At 41.2% G+C, this 24904-nt stretch overlaps 2 protein-coding genes across 10 annotated transcripts in view; both read right to left on the bottom strand.

Annotated features, from left to right (window-relative positions):
* Positions 1-1610: 1610 nt before the first annotated feature.
* LOC123503389 (ribose-5-phosphate isomerase-like) lies at positions 1611-9570 on the bottom strand. Of its 4 annotated transcripts, none has more exons than XM_045253104.1 (8): positions 9240-9570; positions 8276-8423; positions 6720-6780; positions 5624-5739; positions 4583-4716; positions 4056-4197; positions 2297-2396; positions 1611-1991 (listed from the first exon to the last, which is right to left on the bottom strand). In XM_045253104.1, exons 2-8 carry the CDS (start codon positions 8420-8422, stop codon positions 1903-1905), a joined length of 789 nt encoding a protein of 262 aa, XP_045109039.1. In that variant the 5' UTR covers position 8423; positions 9240-9570; the 3' UTR covers positions 1611-1902. The 4 variants fall into 4 exon arrangements, with proteins under 4 accessions (XP_045109039.1, XP_045109040.1, XP_045109042.1 ...); XM_045253105.1 differs by having other exon boundaries at positions 8276-8357; XM_045253107.1 differs by having other exon boundaries at positions 8276-8357; positions 9005-9545.
* Positions 9571-14166: 4596 nt separating this feature from the next.
* The window catches only part of LOC123503655 (signal peptide, CUB and EGF-like domain-containing protein 1), a 30660-nt gene continuing 19922 nt past the window's right edge, over positions 14167-24904 (bottom strand). For 5 of the 6 annotated variants that reach the window (XM_045253605.1, XM_045253603.1, XM_045253601.1 and 2 more), the window contains 9 exons: positions 24790-24904; positions 23722-23831; positions 23204-23377; positions 22721-22885; positions 18363-18527; positions 17986-18180; positions 16811-16963; positions 16222-16301; positions 14167-15515 (listed from right to left, as the gene is read on the bottom strand). The exon at positions 24790-24904 is cut by the window's right edge and continues 34 nt beyond it. In XM_045253605.1, coding sequence (XP_045109540.1) covers positions 15357-15515; positions 16222-16301; positions 16811-16963; positions 17986-18180; positions 18363-18527; positions 22721-22885; positions 23204-23377; positions 23722-23831; positions 24790-24904 — 1316 coding nt within the window. In that variant the 3' untranslated portion in view covers positions 14167-15356. Of the gene's footprint in view, positions 15516-16221; positions 16302-16810; positions 16964-17985; positions 18181-18362; positions 18528-22720; positions 22886-23203; positions 23378-23721; positions 23832-24789 lie in introns of those variants that run through there. The other variant, XR_006674555.1, reaches the window with a different exon arrangement.

Below are 24904 nucleotides of genomic sequence, written 5' to 3'. Positions count from 1 at the left end.
AAAGTAATTACTGAAGGATCGGCACAGTAATACTTCATTACTGTGGCAAACATGCAATCCAACAATTTTGTTAAATACGTGTTCACACGTGCCAAATTGTGACTGAAATTGCAAGTCGCTAGAAGTATCCATTCACCTCTTCTTTTGTGGCTGGTTTCTCCAGTCGCTAATCACCGGTATTCAGTCGGAAGGTACCGACTTACAATTTCAGTCGCAAATTGGCACGCCTTTAGTCATTAATGTTCAAAGATTTTCATCTGAGTTACCGTAAAATATCAAAATATTAAGAAAAAAATCTTAAGCAATTAAAATTACAGGTAACAAATTATATGGAACATGGTCTGAAAGGATATTGTTAAAAAGTTACAGAATTAACTGATGAGGTAAAAATAAATAAATAATAAATAAATAAACAAATAAATAGACAGAAAGGTTAAAAAACAGTGCAATAAATATGTATTATGCATAGTACATGGATGCAAATGATCTTGGAGACAGGTTAAAAGGATGATGGGAGCTTAATTCATACATGAGAATTAACACTACAATTGGAATTATGAAAATAGGCACATATTTCATAAAGTTCATGCAAGAAATAAAAGACAAGATAATAGTTGCCATGCTATCTGTTGTTTCCCTCTTCTTCTGGACAGCTTCTTATCCTCCTCCAGTCTATTGAAATAAGTTATGTTGTTCACTTGAAGTGTTGTTCCACATCTTTTCTGCAGCCACCTTCAATTTTAATAATGAACTGCTTTCCTGCTTTCTCAAGTTTTTCTTTACAATTCACCGTAACTCAGGTGAATTAAGGTCTCGACTGTTCTCTTGGCTTATCTCCATTAACATCAACAGTGTATTCCCTAAATCACTGTAGTACATAATCATTGGCATGACATCTAGCTTCATTTTACACAAGATATTCAGCAGTATTACATTCCACAGGTGCCTCTGAAATTGATTATCATGGTGGAACAGTTAAATCATATTGCAAAATTAATTATGACTAACAAGTCTCTTAATATTTCCACATAATCCTCTAATGCTTAGGAGTTGCCAGTTCCTCTCTCTTTTGGCCATCATTTATTAATTTACTGTTACACAATCACTCTTCCATGTTAACAATACTCATCTCCCACCCATGACCATCTAAGGACCATCATATAGAAGATGTTCACCTAGAACAAATCCCTTCTACATAGGATACATGCCAATCATTATTGTTATTCATTTCATTATTCAACATGATACACATACATGTATAATTACACCAATAATCATTTTAAATAATAGTATGTAATTGAATACATTACATGTAAAAAAAAAATCAATAAATAAATAAAAAATGTAATAAGTAATATGAAGTAGGCAATGTCCTTTACTGAGTGATCCTATACCTTTCATTCTGCCAAACAAAAAGCTAAAAATATAAATGATGAACATGCATCTGCAGTTTCTTTTTTTAGGTGCTTTTACATTGGTAGACGAGTCATAAAATGAGGAAAACTCAGAACAAAAACGAATAAGTAATGATACTAATATTATTATTTCTCCTTTTGTATGAGAGAGAAAGCTTGGCCATATACTGTAGCTGGGTAAGTAAAAGGGACGGATTGTAAGGTATTAGAGACTGTTCTCTCTGTATTTGTATTCTTACAATGACATGAGACATAATGTCTTGTCTGTCTCTGCCTTATAAAGTTTAACATATATGTAGATAACTAAATATATAAATGGATAACATTTCAACCATTTCCCCAAAACTATTCTAAATTCAAACACATATACAAATATAGACTTAGAAAAATACTATAGAAAATAATAGCAACTGCTATATATTATTATAAGTTGTGTGGTATGGTTACCATTTGAGAGGTTAAGTTGTTGCTACTGTCACCTTAGAATTTAAACATGACGCTCTTTTACAGACCCATCTTGCATCCCAAAGTAAGCAGTAGATGCCATGCCTACAAAGAGGCCTGTCTCCACCACACCTGTAAGACAAACAACCACTAGCTGAGGAATAGCATCACCTACTCAGTTCAAAATTGTGGGTGTAGAATGTAATAACAAACTATATCCAAACTTCCATCACCAACAAGGGAGTGAGTATAGTGAAAGGTGACAATGAATATCTTTTGTATCATAGTCATATTTGCTGTCTTCCTCTTCCAACAATAATATTTCTTTCCATTTGATTTTGAAGTATAATATACATCTACTTGTGAAAAGAACATAATTCACTGTGACATATTTATAAATAATGAAGCAAACACTGTACTGTATAAGAGAAACTCACCTGGAATCATCATGATTTGCTGGTTCACTTTCTCCCAGTCATGGATCTTGTCAAACACCCAGTCAAGGATAAAATTTCCATTGTCTGTCACAACAGGTCCCTGTTAAGAAAGTGGAATAAACTGCAAGCATTACCAGTGCTAATTGACAACCCAATGGATTTAGATTTATATGCAAATGAAATAAATATAAAAATGCAGAAGAATAGACTGTATAGAAAAATCTACAAAGGGATGGACGAAGTGGATAGTACTTGGATACCATTTCTTCAACTCAAACATTTCGTAGATTATGACATAACTGTCTGAAGCAACCATACAAACAACACTTATGGCATGTTCCAAAACATACATAAATAATGGAAAAGTAAAAAATATTATAAGGATATTATTAATATGCATTTTCTCATATTACATATTTTTTTACATTAAATACCTCCCTTTCTTCTCCCATATCTTTTTCTCTTTAACCTCATCACCAATTACCACACACCTCTTATTTCTTCCTCCAATTTTCGTGATCTAATTTATTAATCAACATAATTTTCTCTAATCTGTTTTAGTCTTCTTGTCACACCTCACCATATAAGCACTTTACAATAACTAAAAGGTGTTCAGCAAATAGCCCAATGATCCTTTCATATCTGAATCTATCCAACCAAGTTATCCTTCAGTGCTTTATGTTCACTATTTCTACCAATCCATGTTCTTGTACATGTTCTTCCTTTTCTTTTCTTTTTTTTAATACCATGTAGGCTTTTCACGGGAATTTATGGGCTAAAGGGGATACTTAAGGATACCTCCTATCTCAAAGCCCACCCGCTAGGAAACCGTTGCCCCGAGTGAGGAAGCTCAACCTACACTCAGACCATGGACAGGATTCAAATCTTTGAAACAACTGCTTGATTAATTTATTAATTATGCACTTGTATAATCTACTTTCAATCATGTTCTCAACTTTCTTTACTATTTACTCTTACATAAGTGCCATAATCAGCAATCAATAAATTCACTTTCATCTAGCAATATTAGCAGCTAATCTACCACTTAATTTCACTATCAGCAATATATATATATATATATATATATATATATATATATATATATATATATATATATATATATATATATATATATATATATATATATACACATATACAGGGTGTTCGGAAAGTCACTGTGCACTTTTCTAATAATTTTAAAATTGTTGGCCCTATTTTCTTTATGAACACAATAAACAGCGAGCGCTATTGTTCGGATATTCTTCACACCTTCATCGGTCAGATGACAAGTGATGAAATTAATTACTAATGGTTTCAACAGGATGGTGCTACTGCCCACACATCTGGCTGATCTATGCATTTATTAAAGGAATTCTTTGGAGACCACATTATTTCGAAAGACGTGTGGCCCCCACGTTCACTAGATCTGAATCCACCAGACTTTTATCTATGGGGAGCAGTAAAATCTGCAGTGTATCGAGATCGTCCGCGCATGCTGGATGACTTGCAAGCAGCAATAACCGCATTCATTCAGTCCATTTCAACCGAGCAACTGATAGCGGTGTTTAGAAACAAAATAAGAAGGGTCCAAGCCTGTACTGATGCTAAGGGGGGTCACTTTCAACATAATTTATAATTGTCATTCATATCTACCTCCTGTATTCTATATTGAAACATGTATGTTAATAAATATGTAAGTGCACAGTGACTTTCCGAACACCCTGTATAAAAGGTTAAAATGAAATGGCCTTCAACTCACTGCTTTGGCCTTGGCTTGCCGCAGGACTGCCTGTCCACCAAGTTCATTTTCGATTTTCAGCTTGACAGGACAGTAAGCCATGGGAACAACTTCAATGGGGATGCCTTTTTTCCACTGTTCTCCGAGAACTGTAGAATCCTTTCTGTCAAAATAAAGATAAAACACTGCAATGAGATCTTTTCATTTGTCCTTTAAGGCATAGATATCAAAATACACCTAGAAGAAACCTTAATGGAAATTCACTGCTTTAAGTGGTTTGCCTGTAAATGTATTCTAACTATGCCAGTATTTTATTAATGCATAAATGTTTTCATGAGGCTTTCTGGTTATAAGATTCTCATAAAAAATAGGTTTTTAATATACAATATAGTATAACTGAAACACAATTGAGAATTAGAGTTCAAATTATGCAAGAAAACTAGTTTTATACCAACAGAGCCACAATCTTAATTTACTCATATTTGAATTGAGAAAAAATGTTATCAGAAAATATCAATGAAGTTCCCCATTTTCCAAGTATCCCTCACCTATAGTCAGCAATGACAACAAAGGTCTTGGCAGCTGCAGCAACAATCTTCTCTTGTAGCTGACATCCTCCACCTCCTTTGATAAGTGTTAACTGTTGGTCTGCCTCATCTGCACCATCAATGGCTACATCCAGCTATGCAGTGGAAGATGTTGAAAGTTCTGATATATATTCAGTTTCAATGCTGCATAAAAGTGAAACCCTCTTGTGTTTTTATTGCTCTTGTATCATGTGATTAGTCATTAAGTAATAAGTGCTAGCATACTGAGTTTACCTTCTCAACACAACTTCAACATAGACATACAAGTATCTGGGAAATACAATTTATATGTCTTTATACTGCTATGCACTCAGAAGATAAGGCAGATCATAGAAGGTAACAAAGAAAAGTGCAAAATAGAGCATATTAGAGTAAGTTTAGTAAGCTGTCACCAGTGGACTAGGACTCATCCCTATCAACATGGAATCTTGTTTTAAAATAATGGAGGTAATGATGCAAAACATTTTTGTGCCGTCTTTACTACAGCATTCCAGCTCTAAAAAAAAAAGAAGACCTGTGAAGATTTTGTTTGGAAATATGGATGAGAATTCGGTGAAATGTGCAAGACAAGAGGAGTAAGATGAACAAAATGTACATGCAAATTCCAAAAAAATAAAAGTTGTGAAATGCAGTAAAAGAGCAAAAAAGAAAAGGATGTAACAGAAGAATGGTGTAAGTTTAAGGGTATTACAATTGATAGTACAAGCAATCTATGTACATATCAAAATAATTATGTGGTGAATTAAAGATGGGAAGTGAATAGTAGAATAACACAATAAGTAAGGCTGTACAGGAAGGGTGATGTCATATTAAGGGTATATGAAGGAGAAAAATCATATGACAAGATCAAAAGTGTCTGAATTAGGGGGGGTAAAAGGCAGACCTAAAATTATCAGCTAAATAAAAAATGTTTTTATGTAATGTGACAAGGGTATGAAAAGGAACACTGAGGAAAGAAGACTATGAAAGCAGAGGATGATAGAATATTAGTTCTTCTTTTACCTCAGGCGTAATTTCAAGGTCAGATATCTCCAGATTATTGTTCACAATGAGCTGTCGTGCTTGGAACGAGGTTGGAACACACACCACCTTCAACCCTTCCTCACGGGCACGCTGAGCTAGACAAGCCAGAGAAAGTTACATACTTGAGAGCCTTGGAAGTGAAAGGAGGCATGCTTATGGGCTTTACTGGCCATCACCATTCATGTAAAGACAAAAATAATAATAGTGTAATGATGATAATAATGATGATGATGATGACAATGATGATGATGATGATGATTATGATGATGATGATGATAATAATAATAATAATAATAATAATAATAATAATAATAATAAAAATAATCATAAAAAAAAAAAAAAAAAAAAAAATCATGAAATATACGAGATAGGGTAATAACACACAGTTCTGGTCTTGGCATATTGTGTTCCATGCCAAACACACCATAAAGTTGAATGAACCAATATGCAAGAGTAGATTAATCTACTCATACATATTTTCTATTGGGGTATATAAAAGCAGGAATTTGAAAATCAAAGCAAAGCACAACATAAGAGATGAAAGTAAATAATCAATGTGAATATTGGCATTAACATGTTCAACTTTAACCTTGTAAATATGGGCTCTATTACCTAGTGGTGGGCAACAACTTAAAATGTTCTTATACACATATACGTACAGCAAAGTTTTCTCTCCTAGAAATGGTGGTAGCCTAGACAAGGCACACAACTTTCACATTTACACTCACACCATTCTTTTAACTCCTTGCCCTCTAACAGAGTAGAGAAAGTATTCCTGCTTTCATGTTATCAGGATGAGCACCACAGTTTGGTCTGGAAGAAGTCTCTTTCATAAAAAGTAAGCTCTCCTACCATATCCAATTGCCCTACACCTGTGTGAGACCATTCACACCTCCCTTAAAAGTTGTGGAGTTAAATAATTCCTGATGCATGCAAAACTCAAGAATCAGTCCTTTTCTCTTTAAAGTTCTGCTTATATCACAAAAATTCTGAAAAATACTTTACTGTAGAATTTAAGTAAAAAGCAAATTCAATTATGGGACCTCCAACACTAAAACGTAACAACAAAACTTACCGAGTCTCTCAACAGCAAACACCACTGTGGAGCCACTCCCAACTCCAACTTTGTATGAATCCTATGGAAATAGTAAGTTACTAAAAAAAATATATATCCAGAATACACTAAAGCCATGTAAGCAATAGTTGCACATTTCTTTAGAATCTTCTCTACTTGTTTATTATATGCAAAGTATAGTCATGACCAGATATAGAATAATGTTTATCACTGACCTCCACTGTATTTTCTCTCAATATTGGGTCCTCTGATCTGTTAGCAGACTCCTTACAAAATATGACAATTCACAGATTCTTAGCAGATCAGAGGATTCAGTTTTGAAAGAAAATAGTAGTGGAAAGAATCTGATATGTTACTTGTTTAGCATCCATGACTGTACGTGTTTATTGTTCTTCAAATCTGTATAGTTTGAGAGCATATATGCATAACTATGTTCTCCCGCATCAAAAGAAAAAGAGAATGTGAAGAAAAAATAAGAAATAAGGAAAAACTAAAGTAACATAATATGCATTTGAGCAAGCTGGAGGTAACTGAATATAACTACAAATAATATACTGAAATAAAATTTGAGCAAGATGGAGGTGACTGAATATAACTACAAATAATATACTGAAATAAAATTTGAGCAAGATGGAGGTGACTGAATATAACTACAAATAATATACTGAAATAAAAAGGCAGTGTTAAAGAAATACTTAATTTATGTAAATCATTACATGATTGCTGATTTATCAAATATCACACTCCTAGGCGTTATACGATTCCAACAGATATATTCTACAACCTGCCAGAAATTTATTCAATAAAAGGAAGGATAAAAATCTTATCAATTTGACTTCCCTTTTGACCAATGTCAATAGGAGTTTCCCAAATAAACAATTTCATAATTTTTTCTGTAGTAGATCTTGTGATATCTCTTCCATTTCTTATCATTCTTTCATGTTTACTTCAATTACCTTAAGCTACATCTGATATCAAAATTCTTCACACTAGAGTGAATGGTAAGAAAACACAAGCTGATGCAACACATGTACTATATAGTATATATATGCCTTGCATTAGCTTGTGTTTCCCTACCACCTACTCCCCACATTTGTCTAGATCTACACAACATTCTTCACACTGACAATTACATGCTGTCTCTGATCTTCATCACTGAGTCTTATATTTGTATTCTTCCTAATGGTTTTAAAAGTTGCATCTCTGTACTCTTACTTTAAATGACAACTGGAATATGCAAGCCCCTTTATCACATTAAGGTACTGTTTTTCATTAACTACCTTCATCTGACCAGTGCATCATGGTCTTTCTCTTCTATCTCCATGAACTTTAGCCTTATAAGTAAAAGTGTGAAATTGGTAACAATGAAAGAAATACAAACTTTTAAAAAGTACAAATATAGCTATGTATAATACCATTAGAATTTTACTGATATCTATTATGTACACTTGAAAATAAATCAAACATCTTTGTTAAATCTCAGTATATATTACAATCAAGATAAGTCATGCAAACCAAGTAAACATAGATGGCCTCAGCAAGCCAAAAAAAATCACCTTGACATGTTCATCTACGGCCCTGTGGGCTGCTGCCCTCTTAGCACTCTCCACCTTGTCCATGCTTGCCCAGACCACCTGCCTGCAAGGAAACCGTGAGAACCACTTTGCAGGAGCTGTGCTGATGGGCTGCAGCAGCAGCCTCATCCTGGAGAGAGGAGGCAAGCCTCACCACACACCTTAGGGGCTAGCTTAATACTAGAGATGATGTAAGTTGATGGTAAAAGTAAATAAAAGAAAGGTGATAATAAGTGAAAGGTAAATAAGTAGGTATGGAATGTTAATGAGAATAAATTTCACTTACATCATTTGATTAGCCTCGTCCAGTATGACAAAAGACACAGAGATTACAAAGATATTAGTGGCTGTAAAGTTATGTGATGACTTATGTTCCCAAATCAGTTGGTGTTCTTTCAGGGGGAATCCAAAGGAGTGAAACCACTGCCAGTTAAATAAAGTTAGGCTAGGCTAAAAAATTCCAGTTTTCAAAATATAAAGCCTAATTCCCAGATTTTCATAAATATCTAAACTTGGCCTGTTCCACTCTAAAACCCCATTTTTCCATCAAGTCTCTAAGCCTGTTTGAATTAATCAAGGAGAAAATAAGACATAATGCATTATACTACAAGTTAGGAGTGTATTGATGGAGCTTGTGCATTGAAAGACAAAATGAAACGTTGGTATAAGAAGCCGTAGGTAGTTATTCCTCTGATTAAAAATGCATCTTACTAAAAATATGAGTTATGCATCCAAGTTGAAACTGCAGTTTTCCAGAATAGCTGGGCGTTGGTCCTTTTTCAATATATGGATACACCAAGACTGTCCTAAGAGTTTGATGCAGCTGTATTACATAGAAACCTTTACCACTATCCCATTAAAACCTATTACAGGTCAATGGTAGTTATTGTTTACTATTGGTCCTTGTCAGTAGCACATAACAGCTGTCAAGTAGTAATATACTCACTTTACGTTTATGAAGTGTTTTCTTTTTCCCACACGGAAAGCCTTTATTAACCTGCTGTGATGCTTTCGGAAAAATCAACAGGGCGTTATAAAGTCCTGCAAGCTGGTGGTGGTTGGGAAGAGAACTTACAGAAGCCTTTTCAACGGCTGTTATCCTCAGTCTTCCTCCCCTTCTTCTTGTGGCTATTTTGTGTTTACATTATGTGTGAGTCTATAAATCACGTGTCACGGACGTCCAATGAGAGCTTGCCATGGTAGTAGTGATAATTACTTACGACGTACCACGACAAAAAGAAAAAAAAAAAACAATTACGGACGTTCGACTGTAGGACATCCATTCACTCCAATCATTCAAAAAGAGCCCGCCATGCTAGGAGTAGTGATGGACGAACCGAGTACTTTCTGCAAACTGAGTATTTCGGTACTGATTACACTGTGAAACCGAGTACGAAATTATTACTTTTCACTAACCTAACTTAACGTAAGGCAGAGAATCGTGTAAGAAAACTAATCTCTTTGTGCAGTTAGACTGAGGTTTTTAACTTCTGTACAAGGTAGGCCGTATATCATGAGACATGTTTCACTTGACTTTCAATGTTATTATAATATGAGAATGTGAATTATGTGCATGCACTTATAGTTGACATTAGCAGATAATTTCTTTCTTGATATAACTAAAATAGAGAAAAATAATAGTATAATGGATATAGAATGCCAGAAGCTTATCATAGCGGGGCTCAGCGTCACGGGTCTCCACCCTCCCTGCCTCTACCTCCTTATATTACTCCTCCTCCTCTCTTCTTCCTATATCTCCTTACCCCTCCTCTATCCACTTCCCTCTCATTCCTCTCTCTCTCTCTCTCTCTCTCCTTTTCCTAAAAGTCATGGCATATTACTTGACCCTGTTTTATTCCACTTCGACCAATAGAGTTGCCTCCTTTTCGCTCCTTCACTTTCCTTCCAATCTCCCCATTGATGAGAGAGAGAGAGAGAGAGAGAGAGAGAGAGATCATGTCCGTCACCCCCACCCTCCATCTCTCTCTCTCTCTCTCTCTCTCTCTCTCTCTTGTGTTTGTGTGTGTTTTTTTTTTTTTTTTTGTGGGCAACGTCTCTACCCGTCTTTATTAGGCATCACAAGGTGTGAAAGCAGCTCCCCCCGCCTTGCCGCAGCCTGCTGTGACGTAGTTCAACCACTTGGCACTTGGAGCGAGGAGGAGAGGAGAAGGCAAGAACGCAACACGCCAGCCAGCCAGCCAGGGAGACACGGAGACCCCATTGAACTATGAGTGAGGTAGAGACGAGACGGGAGAGCTAAACTAGTGGAGTGGGTAGTGAGGCGACCACTGTAGCTTGGTTCACCTGGGGAGCGTTGCCCAGGTAACCAACATACACACACACACACACACACCGCGTAGTGTAGTGGTTAGCACGCTCGACTCACAATCGAGAGGGCCGGGTTCGAGTCCCGGGGCGGCGAGGCAAATGGACAAGCCTCTTAATGTGTGGCCCCTGTTTACCTAGCGAGGCGATAGAGGCACCTTGCTTTGCTCCGGGCTATGTGTTTCCTACATATCGATAAGCGCTAAGAATAGGACACATTTCGCTATACGCTATTACTTGCAGTTTGTGTTGACAGACTAGGATAATAAAGAGGGACGCCAGAGATGAAACGTAAACAGAACGGTGAAATAACGACACACACACACACACACACACACACACACACACACACACACACACTACACGGCCCGGTAGCTCAGTGATTAGAGGGCTGGCTTCACAAGCCAGATGACAGGGGTTCGTTTCCCCGGCCGGGTGGGGGGAGTTGGGTGTGTCTCCTTTCACGTGTAGCCACTGTTCACCTAGCAGTGAGTAGGAGTTGTGACCTTGTTGTCCCGGTGTGTGGTGTGTGCCTGGTCTCAGACCTATCCCAAGATCGGAAATAATGAGCTCTGAGCTCGTTCCGTAGGGTAACGTCTGGCTGTCTCGTCATAGACTGCAGCAGATCAAACAGTGAATTACACACACACACACACAGTCTGAGTCCGATCCGAAGATCTGTCTATGTGCTCTGAGCTTGTTCCGTAATGGGGAAGGCTGGCTGGGTGACTATCGGACGACCAAAGTGAATCACACACACACACACACACACACACACACACACACACACACACACACACACACACACGCTAAGTACCATGAAAGAAAAGGACACACACACACACACACACCTCCCCCTCAAACACCCTCCAGCTGGGAGCTGGGTGTCATTGGTTCCAGCTAGTGGGCTCCCTCATAACGAAAGATAAAGGCAACACACACACACACACACACCCACCCACCCACACACACACACACACACACACACACACACACACCAACCCACCCCCACCCACCGATACCTGGAGCCAGGTATCGGCCTGGGTCCAGCCGGGGGGGGGGTTCGGCCCTCCCTTGATGACGTCACATATATTCGTTACGCAAATCATTTTTAAAATGAGGATTCCCAAAAAGCCAGCTGGACACGAATGTTATAAAAATTCCGACTCGTTATCAATCGAAACTAACTTCTAAAATACAAAAAACATTGCCGAGAAAAGGAATAATAAAAATAGCTAAAAAATATACTAAATAAAGTATTAGAACTTCGACTTGCTTAAATACAATTTCAAAGCCCACCAATTTCATTCAACTGAATCGATAACGTTTTTCAAAAATTATGACTATCATTTCGATATATCAAAACCTGGCAACTCGCCCTATTAGAAAAAATAATATTTAAAAAATGACGTTGTTTACAATATTATCAGGACTAGATATCATTCTTAAAGTCCACATCTTTAACTTCTCAGGAGCCTTGCACACTTTTCTCATGATAAACCATCTTTTGAAAACACAAACACTTCGCTACAACCTCAAATAAAAAATCACAGATAGCGGAGGTAAAAATTTTAGCGTATTTTGGCCCTCCCATTCAAGTCATAAACACCCTCTACATCACCGTACTTCACTCAACTCAAGCATGGAAGACACGTAAAACACTGCGAACTATCATTAGAAACCCTTAAAAGGCACTTGTGACTCGAAATAAATTAACTGAGACAAATATAAATAATAGTGGAAGTCGAGCATCTGGGACCGGCATTTTGGGCGGGAGCTGGTGATGACGTCACAGCCTGGGGCTCGTGACGTCATGGGTAGGCCCGCTTCTTCTCCCTGAGCCTCCATAGCACACAAATCGGGTAATTGCGGATATATCTCAACAACTGACATGAAAGATTAGGCCTATGGGTCCACTTTGTGACCTGTCTGGCCTGTAATGAGTGAGAGATGAGGCAGATAATGGCTGAGAGAGAGGCGGCGGGTCAGGGGATCGGTTTGTTTACGTTTTCAAGATTTTAATTATTTGGTTTTTATAAGTATGTGCAGGTGTTAGTTCACTGATATGTTGTCCTGGAGGTTACCAACGTTAGGTTATGACATGGCACCACCGTGAAATGATGAGTTACACCAATATATTACTTACGTTAACCAAAGACTGCTCGGCGGCGGCTGTCCGTGTCACTAGCAGGCACCCACACTCCACTGTCCACTTTTTGTCCTCAACCATGTTTAAATAGTTAACCTCTGATTACTGAGAGGCTAGATATCACTATTATCGGTATCTTCATCTCCACCACTCACTGTCCCTCACGGCCAGCGCCTTGTCCTGCCAAGTGCAGCGCGGCTCACGGACTGGTGGGCAAGTTCCGCTACCAGTACAGGTAATACCGGTACCAGCTTTAACGGTACTGTACCGGTTAAAATTTTCCGTACTAGTAAATAGCCGAAACGGTACTGAGCAAATTGTATACAGCATGGAGGTGGCTCAAGGCAAGCAGTGATGGGTAAGACGGTAACATTGAGTCATTCTCACTCTCGGTACCGCTCCACACTGGCACCAACTGGCTGCCCTGGCGCGTCGGCGTGGTCTCGGTAGCTCGGCGAGACGCATCTGTACTGCTACAACTGAATGTGCCGGCATCATTTCCGGTACCGCTTGACGCTTGTACCGTCTAGCTCGGGGCTGAGTGGCTTAGCTCCTTAATGCGGCTCTTGTTCGAATCCTTGCTAAACCTAGTTGCCCGGTGGGAGATGTAGCGTCCTTCCATTAACCCTATAATAGCGGTGCCATATGACCTAAGCAATTGCGGCGCCTAATGGAATAATTTCCATTTCTTCCTCATCCACAGTGCGCGTATCTTTCTCCATGTTTCCTTGGCGGGCTGCGGGCGGGGAAAAGTGGGTGGTGCATGGCCGGCGTGCAATAATGGGAGGAAGTGATGAAGTACTGCATTGTACATATTGTGTGTTTGTCGTGTAAGGAGTGTGTGTGTGTGTGTGTGTGTGTGTTCACTGTCGCCTGCTTTGGTCACCTAGCCAACCTTCCTCATTACTGAGCGAGCTCAGAGCTAATAGACCGATCTTCTGGTAGGACTGAGACCACACCACACTCCGCTCGCCGGAAAAACGAGGCCACAACCCCTTGAATTACATCCCGTACCTACTTGCTGCTAGATGAACAACTAGATGTTAAGAGGCTCGCCCATTTTCCTTACCGCACCTGGGACTGGAACTCGGGCCTTCTCGGTTGTGATCCGAGTGTGCTAACATTACATTACACTGTGTATCTATATCTAAATTACGGTTTTTTTTTTCTTTTTTTTTCTGAAACGTGTAAGTTATCACAGGTGGCTTGTTATATTCCATGTATGGCAGGACTCATAGAACAGAGCAAACAAAACTCAGGACATGGGAATAGCAGTGGCTTTGTTGCAGATGATGGCTGTGGGAGTAAAGATGCAGCCTAAGCCGTTCACCTATATACCTTCAAAGATGTCATCCTGTATGCAGTGGGGTTAGGGAAGTTGAGTATGTGAATGCATGCATGCTGGTGTCACATATTTATTAATGCAATACAACCCATACATTGTAGGAAAGCAGAAAGTTAGACAGTTTCAGACTTCATGATGATTGTATATGTAGTCTTGAATAAGTGATGTTCAGAGGCGCCATATCCTAGCACACGTTATACTCTTTTGTCTGGAATGGTCTAGTCTCTCTCTCTCTCTCTCTCTCTCTCTCTCTCTCTCTCTCTCTCTCTCTCTCTCTCTCTCTCTCTCTGCATATAGCCAAGTCTTCACTGGCGAATCGAGTACAGTACGTCATTCATATTGTTAGAAAGACACAAATACTATGGCATTTCAGTATCAGATTGGTTCAAAGCAACTGCATGATATAACGTCAGATGGCCGCGTGTATGGATTCCACAATATTTCAGGACAGTTGGTATGGAATAGTACAAGATAACATGTTCATTAATACACATTAACACTCACTAATATAAATCGGCATTAACAGACTCTCATTAACACCTCTGTCATTATTGCTCTTCATGTACAGTCACACTTGTACAAAACACGCCCATACTATGTTTTTAACTTTTCTTGGGACCTAGGTAGATTTGCCCACATGATAGAAGATATGTTGGCACCTCTGTAGGAATCATGTTGGTAGTTCTGCTGAAGTTATGTAGGTAGCAGGGTAGGCAGGCAGCGTGGTTTACCAGTTAAGTTTTCACCGCCTCTTCTCTCCTCATTGAATTCGCCAGGTTCAAATTCTGTTCGGTCTTTCGTTTCCTTATAACATTAACGATTCAGACCAGCAGACAAGTGTGCACAATTTCACCATCACCAACACCACCACAATTCTGTTTCAAACGTATCTAAGACAGCGCGACACATTGCCCAATGCACTGGTCCAAAAACTGTTATCTATTGTGGGACCGGCAGTGTGCTGTACAAAGTTCTTAAGTAATTTTAACAGCCATGCCTGTCAACATCACTGCGTCACTCATTCACTGGCGGCACCGAATGTCTAAGGTTTCCAGAAGGGGTGTGGGGGTAGATAGGTAGGATTCACTGTAGGATTTGCATTGACGATTAAAACACATTCTCTCTCTCTCTCTCTCTCTCTCTCTCTCTCTCTCTCTCTCTCTCTCTCTCTCTCTCTCTCTCTCTCTCTCTCTCTCTCTCTCTCTCTCTTCATTGTGCCAGCTTCATTCTCAGAACCGTCGTCATCACTTTCTCCTCCGCCTCCGGGAGAAGAAGCGCCTCACTTTGGGCGTGAGGAGCTTGATGAAGGAAGACGGGAAGAGCTTGTCCTTCTCGTTGGCGTATTCGTAGTACTTGATGGGTTCAGCGACCACTTCCAGAAGCCGCGGCAATAATTCTCTATCCTGACAAACCAAATATGTTTTCTTATGTTACAAGAAAGGAAGAAAGTGTGTGTGTGTGTGTGTGTGTGTGTGTGTGTGTGTGTGTGTGCTAAATACAAAAGGACTAAATATCTGCTACTAGTTTTATCATTGTTACTACTACTACTACTGCTGCTGCTGCTACACGAAAGAGAGAGAGAGAGAGAGAGAGAGAGAGAGAGAGAGAGAGAGAGAGAGAGAGAGAGAGAGAGAGAGAGAGAGAGAGAGAGAGAGAACCTGCAGAAAACACGAGAAAGAATCACAAAAAAATATATTAAAGAAGAGAGTGTACGGAATGTGCAAGTCAAAACTTATTACATCAATGAAAATCACATTAATGAGAGAGAACAGACAGGAGTAAGGAAATACAGGTAAACAGAAGATTTTATGGACCATACCGTGATTTTTTTTCCATCCCGTATCTTTGCTACTTTCAAAAGACTCTGGTTAAAGTTACACGGGGTTTGTAATCATGTTTCTGTATCATTATGAAGCAGAGCAAACACTTTCCGTAGAGTTAGATACACTATTCCTCATAATTTTGATAACATTAGAATAGATAGATGTAATAATAGATCACACACACACACACACACACACACACACACACGGGGCCACACGAGCGTAAAGCCCAGGCCCTGTAAAACTACAACTAGGTAAATACAACTAGGTAAATACACACACATACCTTCAGAATGTGCTGGTGGTTGTGGAGGGAGTAGAGTCTGTCGTCTCTCACTATATTCTTGATAAGACGATGGTATTCCTCTGTTGTGGGTGACCGTGAGAGGGAGTAGAGAGGGGACAGTCTGTTAGTATTTTTATGTATCCACTAACTTAACTATTTGTCGACTGACTGACTGACTGGCTGGCTGGCTGACTGACTGACTGGCTGGCTGGCTGGCTGGCTGACTGACTGACTGACTGACTGACTGATTGACTGGCTGACTGGCTGGCTGATTTACTGACTGACTGACACGCACCCATCCACCTACCTACCCACCCAAACACATTAATAAAGAAAAACTCCAATATCCTCTCTCTCTCTCTCTCTCTCTCTCTCTCTCTCTCTCTCTCTCTCTCTCTCTCTCTCTCTCTCATTTCCGGGCAAGATTTTTAAGGCAAGAAAATTAACATAACTGGAATAACGGGGACACCAAGTAGAAAATGGCTCTCTATTATAGTGTAAGTGCGCGCGCGGGCTTGTGTGTGACTGTATTCCTGCACGTGTGTGTGTGTGTGTGTGTGTGTGTGTGTGTGTGTGTGTGTGTACTTACTATTATAGGTAGCGTATAGTATTCTGAAGCCTTTATCTGACTTGGCTGCGTCGCTACGGAAGTGAACCCAGAGGCGCTGAGAACGAGCGGTGAACACGATGGGTCTGTCCAAGGTGGAGCAGGTTTCGAAGGTGACGGTACTGTACGGCGACCCTGAGAGAGAGAGAGAGAGAGAGAGAGAGAGAGAGAGAGAGAGAGAGAGAGAGAGAGAGAGAGAGAGAGAGAGGATGATAGTGATCGTTATGTTGATGATAATTGTAATAGTAGTAGTAGTAGTAAGAAAGACAACAACAACTAACAACAACAATAATGATATAAATAATAACATCAATAGTAACAACAACAACAACAACAACAACAACAACAACAACTACTACTACTACTACTACTACTACTACTACTACTACTACTACTACTACTAACACCACCACCATCACCATCACCACCACTACTACTACACCACCTCTACCAATACTACTACTACTACTGCTGCTACTACTGCTGCTACTACTGCTACTACTACTACTACTGCACCATCACCTTGCCAATACTACTACTGCTACTACTGCTGCTGCTACTGCTGCTGCTGCTGCTACTACTACACACTACTACTGCTACTGCTACTACTACTGCTGCCACCACCACCACCACCACCACCACCACCAACACCACTGCCACTTACTACTGCTGCCACTGCTACTGCTGCTGCTGCTGCTGCTGCTGCTGCTACTGCTACTACTGCTGCTGCTGCTACTACTACTGCTACTACCACCAATACAGAACTACTACCATCTCTAGCAATACTACTACTACTACTACTACTATTACTACCACCACCACCAGCTCTACCAGTGCTACTACTACTGTTACTACTACTACTACTACTACTAATAATAATAATAATAATAATAATAATAATAATATAATAATAATAATGATAGTAATACCACCACCACCACTACTACTACTACTACTACTACTACTATAAACTACCTTCACCACTTTAACAGTATACAACATAGGTAAAATAAAAAGAGAAAGTCAAGAAAGACACCAATAGGTAAAAAATAAGATTATTAGACTATATGCCATGTGTGTGTGTGTGTGTGTGTGTGTGTGTGTGTGTGTGTGTGTGTGTGTGTGTGTGTGTGTGTGTGTGTGTGTGGCAAACTCACTTGACTTCCGCATGACGAGGTAGTCCCCGCATTGGTCGTGGCTTAGTCGTACACTGGGCACTACCACCAACACTCGACGCCCCCTCTTCGGCCGTACCACCCACGTGCAGCGGACGCCGTCTGGATAGTGGCCGGGGTAGTTGGGCGTCTCGAACACTCCAGATAGCGGCCCCACATGACCGCCGCATTTGTGTCCTGTGGTGGTAGTGGTAGGGGGGTGGGATGGGGATGGTGGTAAAAAGCCTATATTTTCACATTGAAAAAAAAAATATATAAGACAAATAAAACACAAGACACAGACATGCGCAGCAAACAAAGAGAGGGAGAGAGTATTTGTGTGTTTGTGAGCGTGAGTGTAAGCTACATACAGTACTAACTTTTGCATTGGTGGATAGAGGTGGCTCCGGGATGGTCAGTGGTGGAGGAGGCGGGACACCGCAAGCAGGAGGCGGCCCCGGTGGTGTTCTGGTAGTAGCCTGCTGGACACTTCTCACATGACCCGCGGCTCACGTTCCAGAAGTATCCCAGCTCGCACTTCTCAGCTGCGAAATAACCACAATCTCTATAGAGTGTGTTGTTGAGGAAACTCTATACCAGGGGTTCTCAACCTTTTTATCGTTAAGAACCCCCTGAGTTATAAGACCATGTACCCGAACCCCCAGTATTATCACATGGAACATGGAACTCAATATGCAATGGTACTGCAAAGGATTTTATTAGATCAGCCATCCAAGTACCCCTGGAAATCTTCCTATGAACCCCCTGGGGTTTTGCACTGTCAGGATGGCCACTGTCCATGAGCTAACATCATTAGGTCTCTATGACGCTGAAGACGTCTATGCAGAACAGTTTGGTTGGCAAAAGACAATCTCATTATCAGATTTTGATTTTTAAGTTATGAAAATAAACTCATTTACGGGGCTTCATATGTTCATGGTGTCTTGTAGTCTACTTACTAACCTAAAAGGAAAGAAAATATCATAATGACTTCGAGTTATCAATTGAGGAAGAAGTAATTTTGTCCCAGGAATAAAGCTAGATGGTATATAAAAAACACACAATGCATAGTTCATAACTCTACTATTATAGCGTTTTTGTCGTAGATACATGTTTGAAAATACTTTACCTATCTTGATATCTCCTTATGTGACAGAAGAATATCCAAAAATATACGATATGCAGTTGACCATCTTTTCTGTGAAATATTACGATATCTGTTGAATCTGGCAACTTCAACGGGAGTTTGGGTTCTCTCCTAGTGTTTCCTTATATTATATGAAACATTGATATTTACACGTCATTGTGATCAGGGAAATAAAGGAAACTAAGTTTGTTTTTCTAAGACCATAAAATAGAAAAAATTATGTCTACAGGTGGCAGTTTATGTATAAGACAAGCAAACCTGTGTGCACTCATCCACTCTATCCAGAAGCTTAACTAATTTTCAAAAGTTCCCCAATAGTTACACAACTACCATTGGTCTACTGTTTCTATCCAGTTATCTACAAACACGTACACATTCATGGGAGCAACATACAAAGTACACTAAATACTCCGGAGCAAAGCTGCCTCACCTTGTTTCATTAATCAGCTAACTCTTGCACACTTTCAGACCAAAGCTATTTTTCATTTACCATCGACGATTTTATATTCGAATCAAAATTTAAACGACGATTGAGAACTTTCGGCCTAAAGTTGTTGAGGGCCGTGACGGCCTTGGGCGCCGCACGGGGGAAGGAGGTGGCTGTTGGGTCCGGCCTGGGGCCCAAGGCAGAGAACTGGCTGCAGGTCCTTCTTTTCCTTGGTGGCCTCAAGCTTCACTACTAGTCGTCCACTTGCAGCGCATCACACTAGGCAAGGGTCGCCATAAGCAAGAGATCAATGTCTACCACTCACCAGATGGTGCCGTGAGGGGCCCTAAAGGGGTGATAAGGGCTCCTTGCATAGAGTCTGGTGGTGAGTGGTGTGTACGGGTCCCTGCTTATAATGACACCGGGCTGAACAACTCGCCATGAACGAGGGCACGCTGTGCGCCATGAGCCAGGCACTGACAGTACCAGTGGTCCTTTACGTTAGGTTAGGTTAGGTTAGGTTAGGTTAGGTTAGGTTAGGTTAGGTTAGGTTAGGTAAAAAGGACTCACTTCATGACAGTGTTTGGGGAGTGGTGTGTGGCGGGTCATTGCTCATGGCGACCCGTGTGAGGCATTGCAAGGTTGCATCGTCACTGCTCTCATAACCACGGGACTGGGGTTGACCCTTTCTGGGTGAAAAGTTTCGTCCCAGTACCTGTGTAGGTAATAATACTTTGAATCGTTTCGCCATCGCCATCGCCGCACCGTTAGCCTCGATAAACGGATCGTTATCCTCGACAAACACATCTTTACCGTGGACACTGGAATCGCAACCTGTCGTGGAATCCCATTGTTAACGTGGACTCATTTTCCTTTGCGGCTTCAAGCTCACTGGTTGTCGTCAACTTGCAGCGCCTCACACTAGGCAAGGGGTCGCCTTAAGCAGTCTGCCGTGTCTACCGTCCACCAGATGATGCCGTGAGGGGCCTTTAAGGGGTGATAAGGGCTCCTTGCATAGAGTCTGGTGGTGAGTGGTGTGTACAGGACCTCTGCTTATAATGACACCGTGCTGAACAACTCGCCATGAACGAGGGCACGCTGTGCGCCATGCACCAGGCACTGACAATACCAGTGGTCCTTTACGGGGTGAAAAGGACTCACTGACAGTGTTTGGGGAGTGGTGTGTGGCGGGTCATTGCTCATGGCTACCCGTGTGAGGCGCAGTAAGGTGGCAGCGTCACTCTCCTCGCACTCAAGGGTCTGAGGTGAACCCTTACGGGGTGAAAGGGTTCGTCTCAGTACCTGTGTAGGCAAGTGAAGTTCAATTGCGTCGCAGTGAGGTGGCAGCGCCACTCTCCTCGCACCTAAGTGTGTAGAGTGGACTTTTACGGGGTGAAAGAGTTCGTCTCAGTACCGGTGTAGGCAAGTGAACTTCAATTGCGGCGCAGGAAAGTGACAGCGTCACTCTACTCGCACCCAAGGGTTTGGGGTGAATCCTTACGGGGTGAAAGGGTTCGTCCCAGTACCTGTGTAGGCAAGTGGACTTCAATCTTGTGTCGTGAAATCACATCGTGAGAACATGAAACCGCATCAACATCGTGGAAACCCGCATCGTTACCATGGAAACTGGAATTGCATCTTGATTATAGAAACTCGCATTGTTATCATGGAAACTGGAAAGGCACCTTTGTCATGGAATGGCATTACTATCTTGGAAACTCGGAGTGCTATCGAGGAATCTGGAATCACATCTTATCATACACACTGTTATCGTGGAAGCTCTCGTGATCGTCGTTCGTTTCGTTATCTCTGAATTACTTAATTAGTCTTGGTATTATTCTTAGTCTCCGTAATAATAGAGATGTTGGTCATTTTCATCTTATTTCTTTTACTGTATTTTTTTTCTGAGGGTATAGCTTAGTGTTCTTCAACCTTTTCTAAGTTCGTGCACCTTTTCGAGAAGCAATGTGGGCTATAAAAGAAATACATCAATATTTGTAATTTTTCCCTACTTTAAGACTGAAAATCGATAGATAACATCATTGTATATCTACCTGAAGCTATAGTTTTTCGGTCCTAAACAGTCGCTATATAGTGCGAAATGTACTATAACAAAATGCCACATCTCAAACACATCAGGCCCGTGTTCCGTCTGAGAATAATATATTACTATTGTGAATAAATCGTAATACTTTGATTAATGTCAATAGGAGAGGACCCAAACTGTCACATTTTCAGTGTTCGCAGGTTGGTTTAATTCAGGAGTGGGTCAGCATCGTCTCGCGGTACAGAGTAGTCGTCTCTCAACACTGTATTACGATGTATCTATTGATTTATCATGCTTTTACTCCTTTCAGTATTTTTCTGTTTTTATTTTACCATGGTATTTCTTTATAGTTACTTGAGTTTATACGACTAACATCATAATATAGAGCAAAACATAATTGTCTGGTGTACCAAGATCTTTCATTTCTAGAGACTTAAATACAACACGGAACCTTAACACACATTTCACCTCGCTTCTACACAGGTTAATTATTCTTCACAAGGAATGAGTATAGCAATATTTGTTCGGTTTTCTTTATGAAAAAAAAAAAAAAAAATTAGCGGCCAAAACAGAAATGGTCCGAGGGTGCTGTAATGTTTTCATCAGCGTGTTCCTAAGCTGTCTTGCCATAGCCTGAACATGATATTCAGTTCAATTCAGTTGATAGACGGAAGTGTAGCCAGGATATCGGCACTTTCTGACGTGTTTTGGTTTGGGTTTTGTCTGGGTCTGTAACTGTAATTAATTATTATCTAAACTTTTTTACTTTTAATGTGTGTGTGTGTATGTGTGTGTGTGTGTGTGTGTGTGTGTGTGTGTGTGTGTGTGTGTGTGTGTGTGTGTGTGTGTGTGTGTGTGTGTGTGTGTGTGTGTGTGTGTGTGTGTGTGTGTTTACAGATATTACAACGCCTATATATCAAGGCCGGTCTTCTAAAACACTTTTACTTTCTCACCACGACCATTTTCAAGGGCTTTCAAGATTGTTTATTTTTAATGATATTGTTTAACTGTCGCTAGAATAAGAAGACCCCGAAAACTTGTGTAGCTTTAACTAGAGTCTTTTGAAAGTAGCTAAGGTGCACATGGAGAAGTGTTTCAGAATATGTCTAAGACTCACTGTCTGCCAGACATTGCTCAAGCGAGGTGGCGCCTGGCTGGGAGTCGTGGCCGCTGGGGCACGTGGAACACTGGACACGCCCCTTCTCCGCCTGATAGGTGCCCGCCGCACACTGCTGACAAGGGCTGTAGCCATCAGCGCTCCACCACCCGGCTGGGCAAGCGTCTGGTGGAGGGACATGAACTTTGACGATACAAGAGCGAGGAAAACTATAACAGAAGTATCTATTGTTTTACCCGAAACTAATGCAGATAAAGGCAAAGAAGGCATTGGTTTTTGTTGCCCAAGAAATATACCAATAAAGTGAAATCGTACGTCACAAAAAAAATAATAAAATAAAATTTGAAAGTATGTCAGTCCTAGTGTTTAGGAACGTTACAAAACCCATGCTTATCTTGCTTGTATGTGTGTGTGTGTGTGTGTGTGTGTGTGTGTGTGTGTGTGTGTGTGTGTGTGTGTGTGTACATGAGTGAAATTATTCACCTGCACATTCGGAGAGGTTCCTGGCTCCTGTCCGTTGCATGGAGCGCGTAGTGGTGGGTTGGGCGGGACAGGCGAGGCACTGCGTAGCACCCTCGTCTGGTTGATAGGTGCCGGCGGGACATGCCAAACACTGGTCAGTACGTAGGTCATGCTGGGAACCCGAGCTGCACGCCACTACCGGCACGGGTCAGCACAGCGGGCGAGGAAGAAGGAAGCAAGGTCAGCAGGTCTCTTATACTCACACACACACACACACACACACACACACACACACACACACACACACACACACATAACACGTACACGCGCTTGAACTTAGCAATTATCAGTGGCTTCTATAAGCAAATATGAAGAAAATATGAAGTTCGCCTGCTGTTACTTATTTCCATTTTTAATGATTTTAACACAACACTTAATAATAACTGATTTCAACAATAGTGGATAAAAGAGGCAATTACTTGTTAGTCATGCAATGTATAGTGATGTGCTCCCCCTGTGTTGTTTTATTCGACACTTACCACACTTGCCAGCCACAGAGACAAAGCCATCGGGACACGCGGTCTTGAGTCGCTTCCCGACCTGGTAGGTAGCCGGCAGCAGACGGTACTGGAGCCGGCCTGAGGATGAGCTGCGGCACAACACATGCACCCGAGTATTATTCAGTGGTAAGGGATGCGTTAAGGCTGAGGGAGGATCACCCTTGCTCACACACACACACACACACACACACACACACACACACACACACACACACACACACACACACACACACACACACGCCGCGTAGTGTAGTGGTTAGCACGCTCGACTCACAATCGAGAGTGTCCGGGTTCGAGTCCCGGAAAGCGGCGAGGCAAATGGGCAAGCCTCTTAATGTGTAGCCCCTGTTCACCTAGCAGTAAATAGGTACGGGATGTAACTCGAGGGGTTGGGACCCCGCTTTCCCGGTGTGTGGAGTGTGTTGTGGTCTTAGTCTTACCCGAAGATCGGTCTATGAGCTCTGAGCTCGCTCCGTAATAGGGAAGACGACCGTGGTGAATTACACACACACCGCGTAGTGTAGTGGTTAGCAAGATCGGCTCACAACCGAGAGGGTCCGGGTTCGAGTCCCGGGAAGCGGCGAGGCAAATGGGCAAGCCTCTTAACCCCTTCAGTACTGGAACGCACTTTTAACATGAATTTTTGGTGTGATTTAGACGGTTTTATTGACATTAGGAAGAGTCTTTAGAGGTCAGAAGATTAATGGCCAGCGTCTTCACCATTTTGATCCTCCACATAAGTTTCTGAAGCTGTGTAAAATCACCAAATAGTAAGCAGAATGAATATGAAAACGCGTCATGGTACTGAAGGGGTTAATGTGTAGCCCCTGTTCACCTAACAGTAAATAGATACGGGATGTAACTCGAGGGGTTGTAGCCTCGCTTTCCCGTTGTGTGGAGTGTGTTGTGGTCTCAGTCCTAACCGAAGATCGGTCTATGAGCTCTGAGCTCGCTCCGCAATGGGAAAGGCTGGCTGGGTGACCAGACGACCGTGGTGGTGAATTACACACACAGGCGCGCGCGCGGCAACAGTTCTATGGCACTGACCTGGACAGCTGGCGATTTTGGGCGATGTTCCTTCTGAGAGGCTTCAAGATCTTCGTCAGCAATTGTTCTGCTGCCTGACGCTCACAACCCCGCCCGCACTGGAGGCCGCCACCTG

The sequence above is a fragment of the Portunus trituberculatus genome, chromosome 14, assembly GCF_017591435.1.
Source record: "Portunus trituberculatus isolate SZX2019 chromosome 14, ASM1759143v1, whole genome shotgun sequence".
NCBI lineage: Eukaryota > Metazoa > Arthropoda > Malacostraca > Decapoda > Portunidae > Portunus > Portunus trituberculatus.
This window is presented reverse-complemented; position numbering and strand designations above follow the sequence as displayed.

Coding starts and splice junctions, on each gene's coding strand:
- LOC123503389 (XM_045253104.1), bottom strand. CDS start 8,422: ATGAGGCTGCTGCTGCAGCCCATCAGCACAGCTCCTGCAAAGTGGTTC. Junction 6,781..8,275: donor CCGTAGATGAACATGTCAAG/GTGATTTTTTTT, acceptor CTATTTCCATAG/GATTCATACAAAGTTGGAGT. Junction 4,717..5,623: donor ACCTTGAAATTACGCCTGAG/GTAAAAGAAGAA, acceptor TCCACTGCATAG/CTGGATGTAGCCATTGATGG.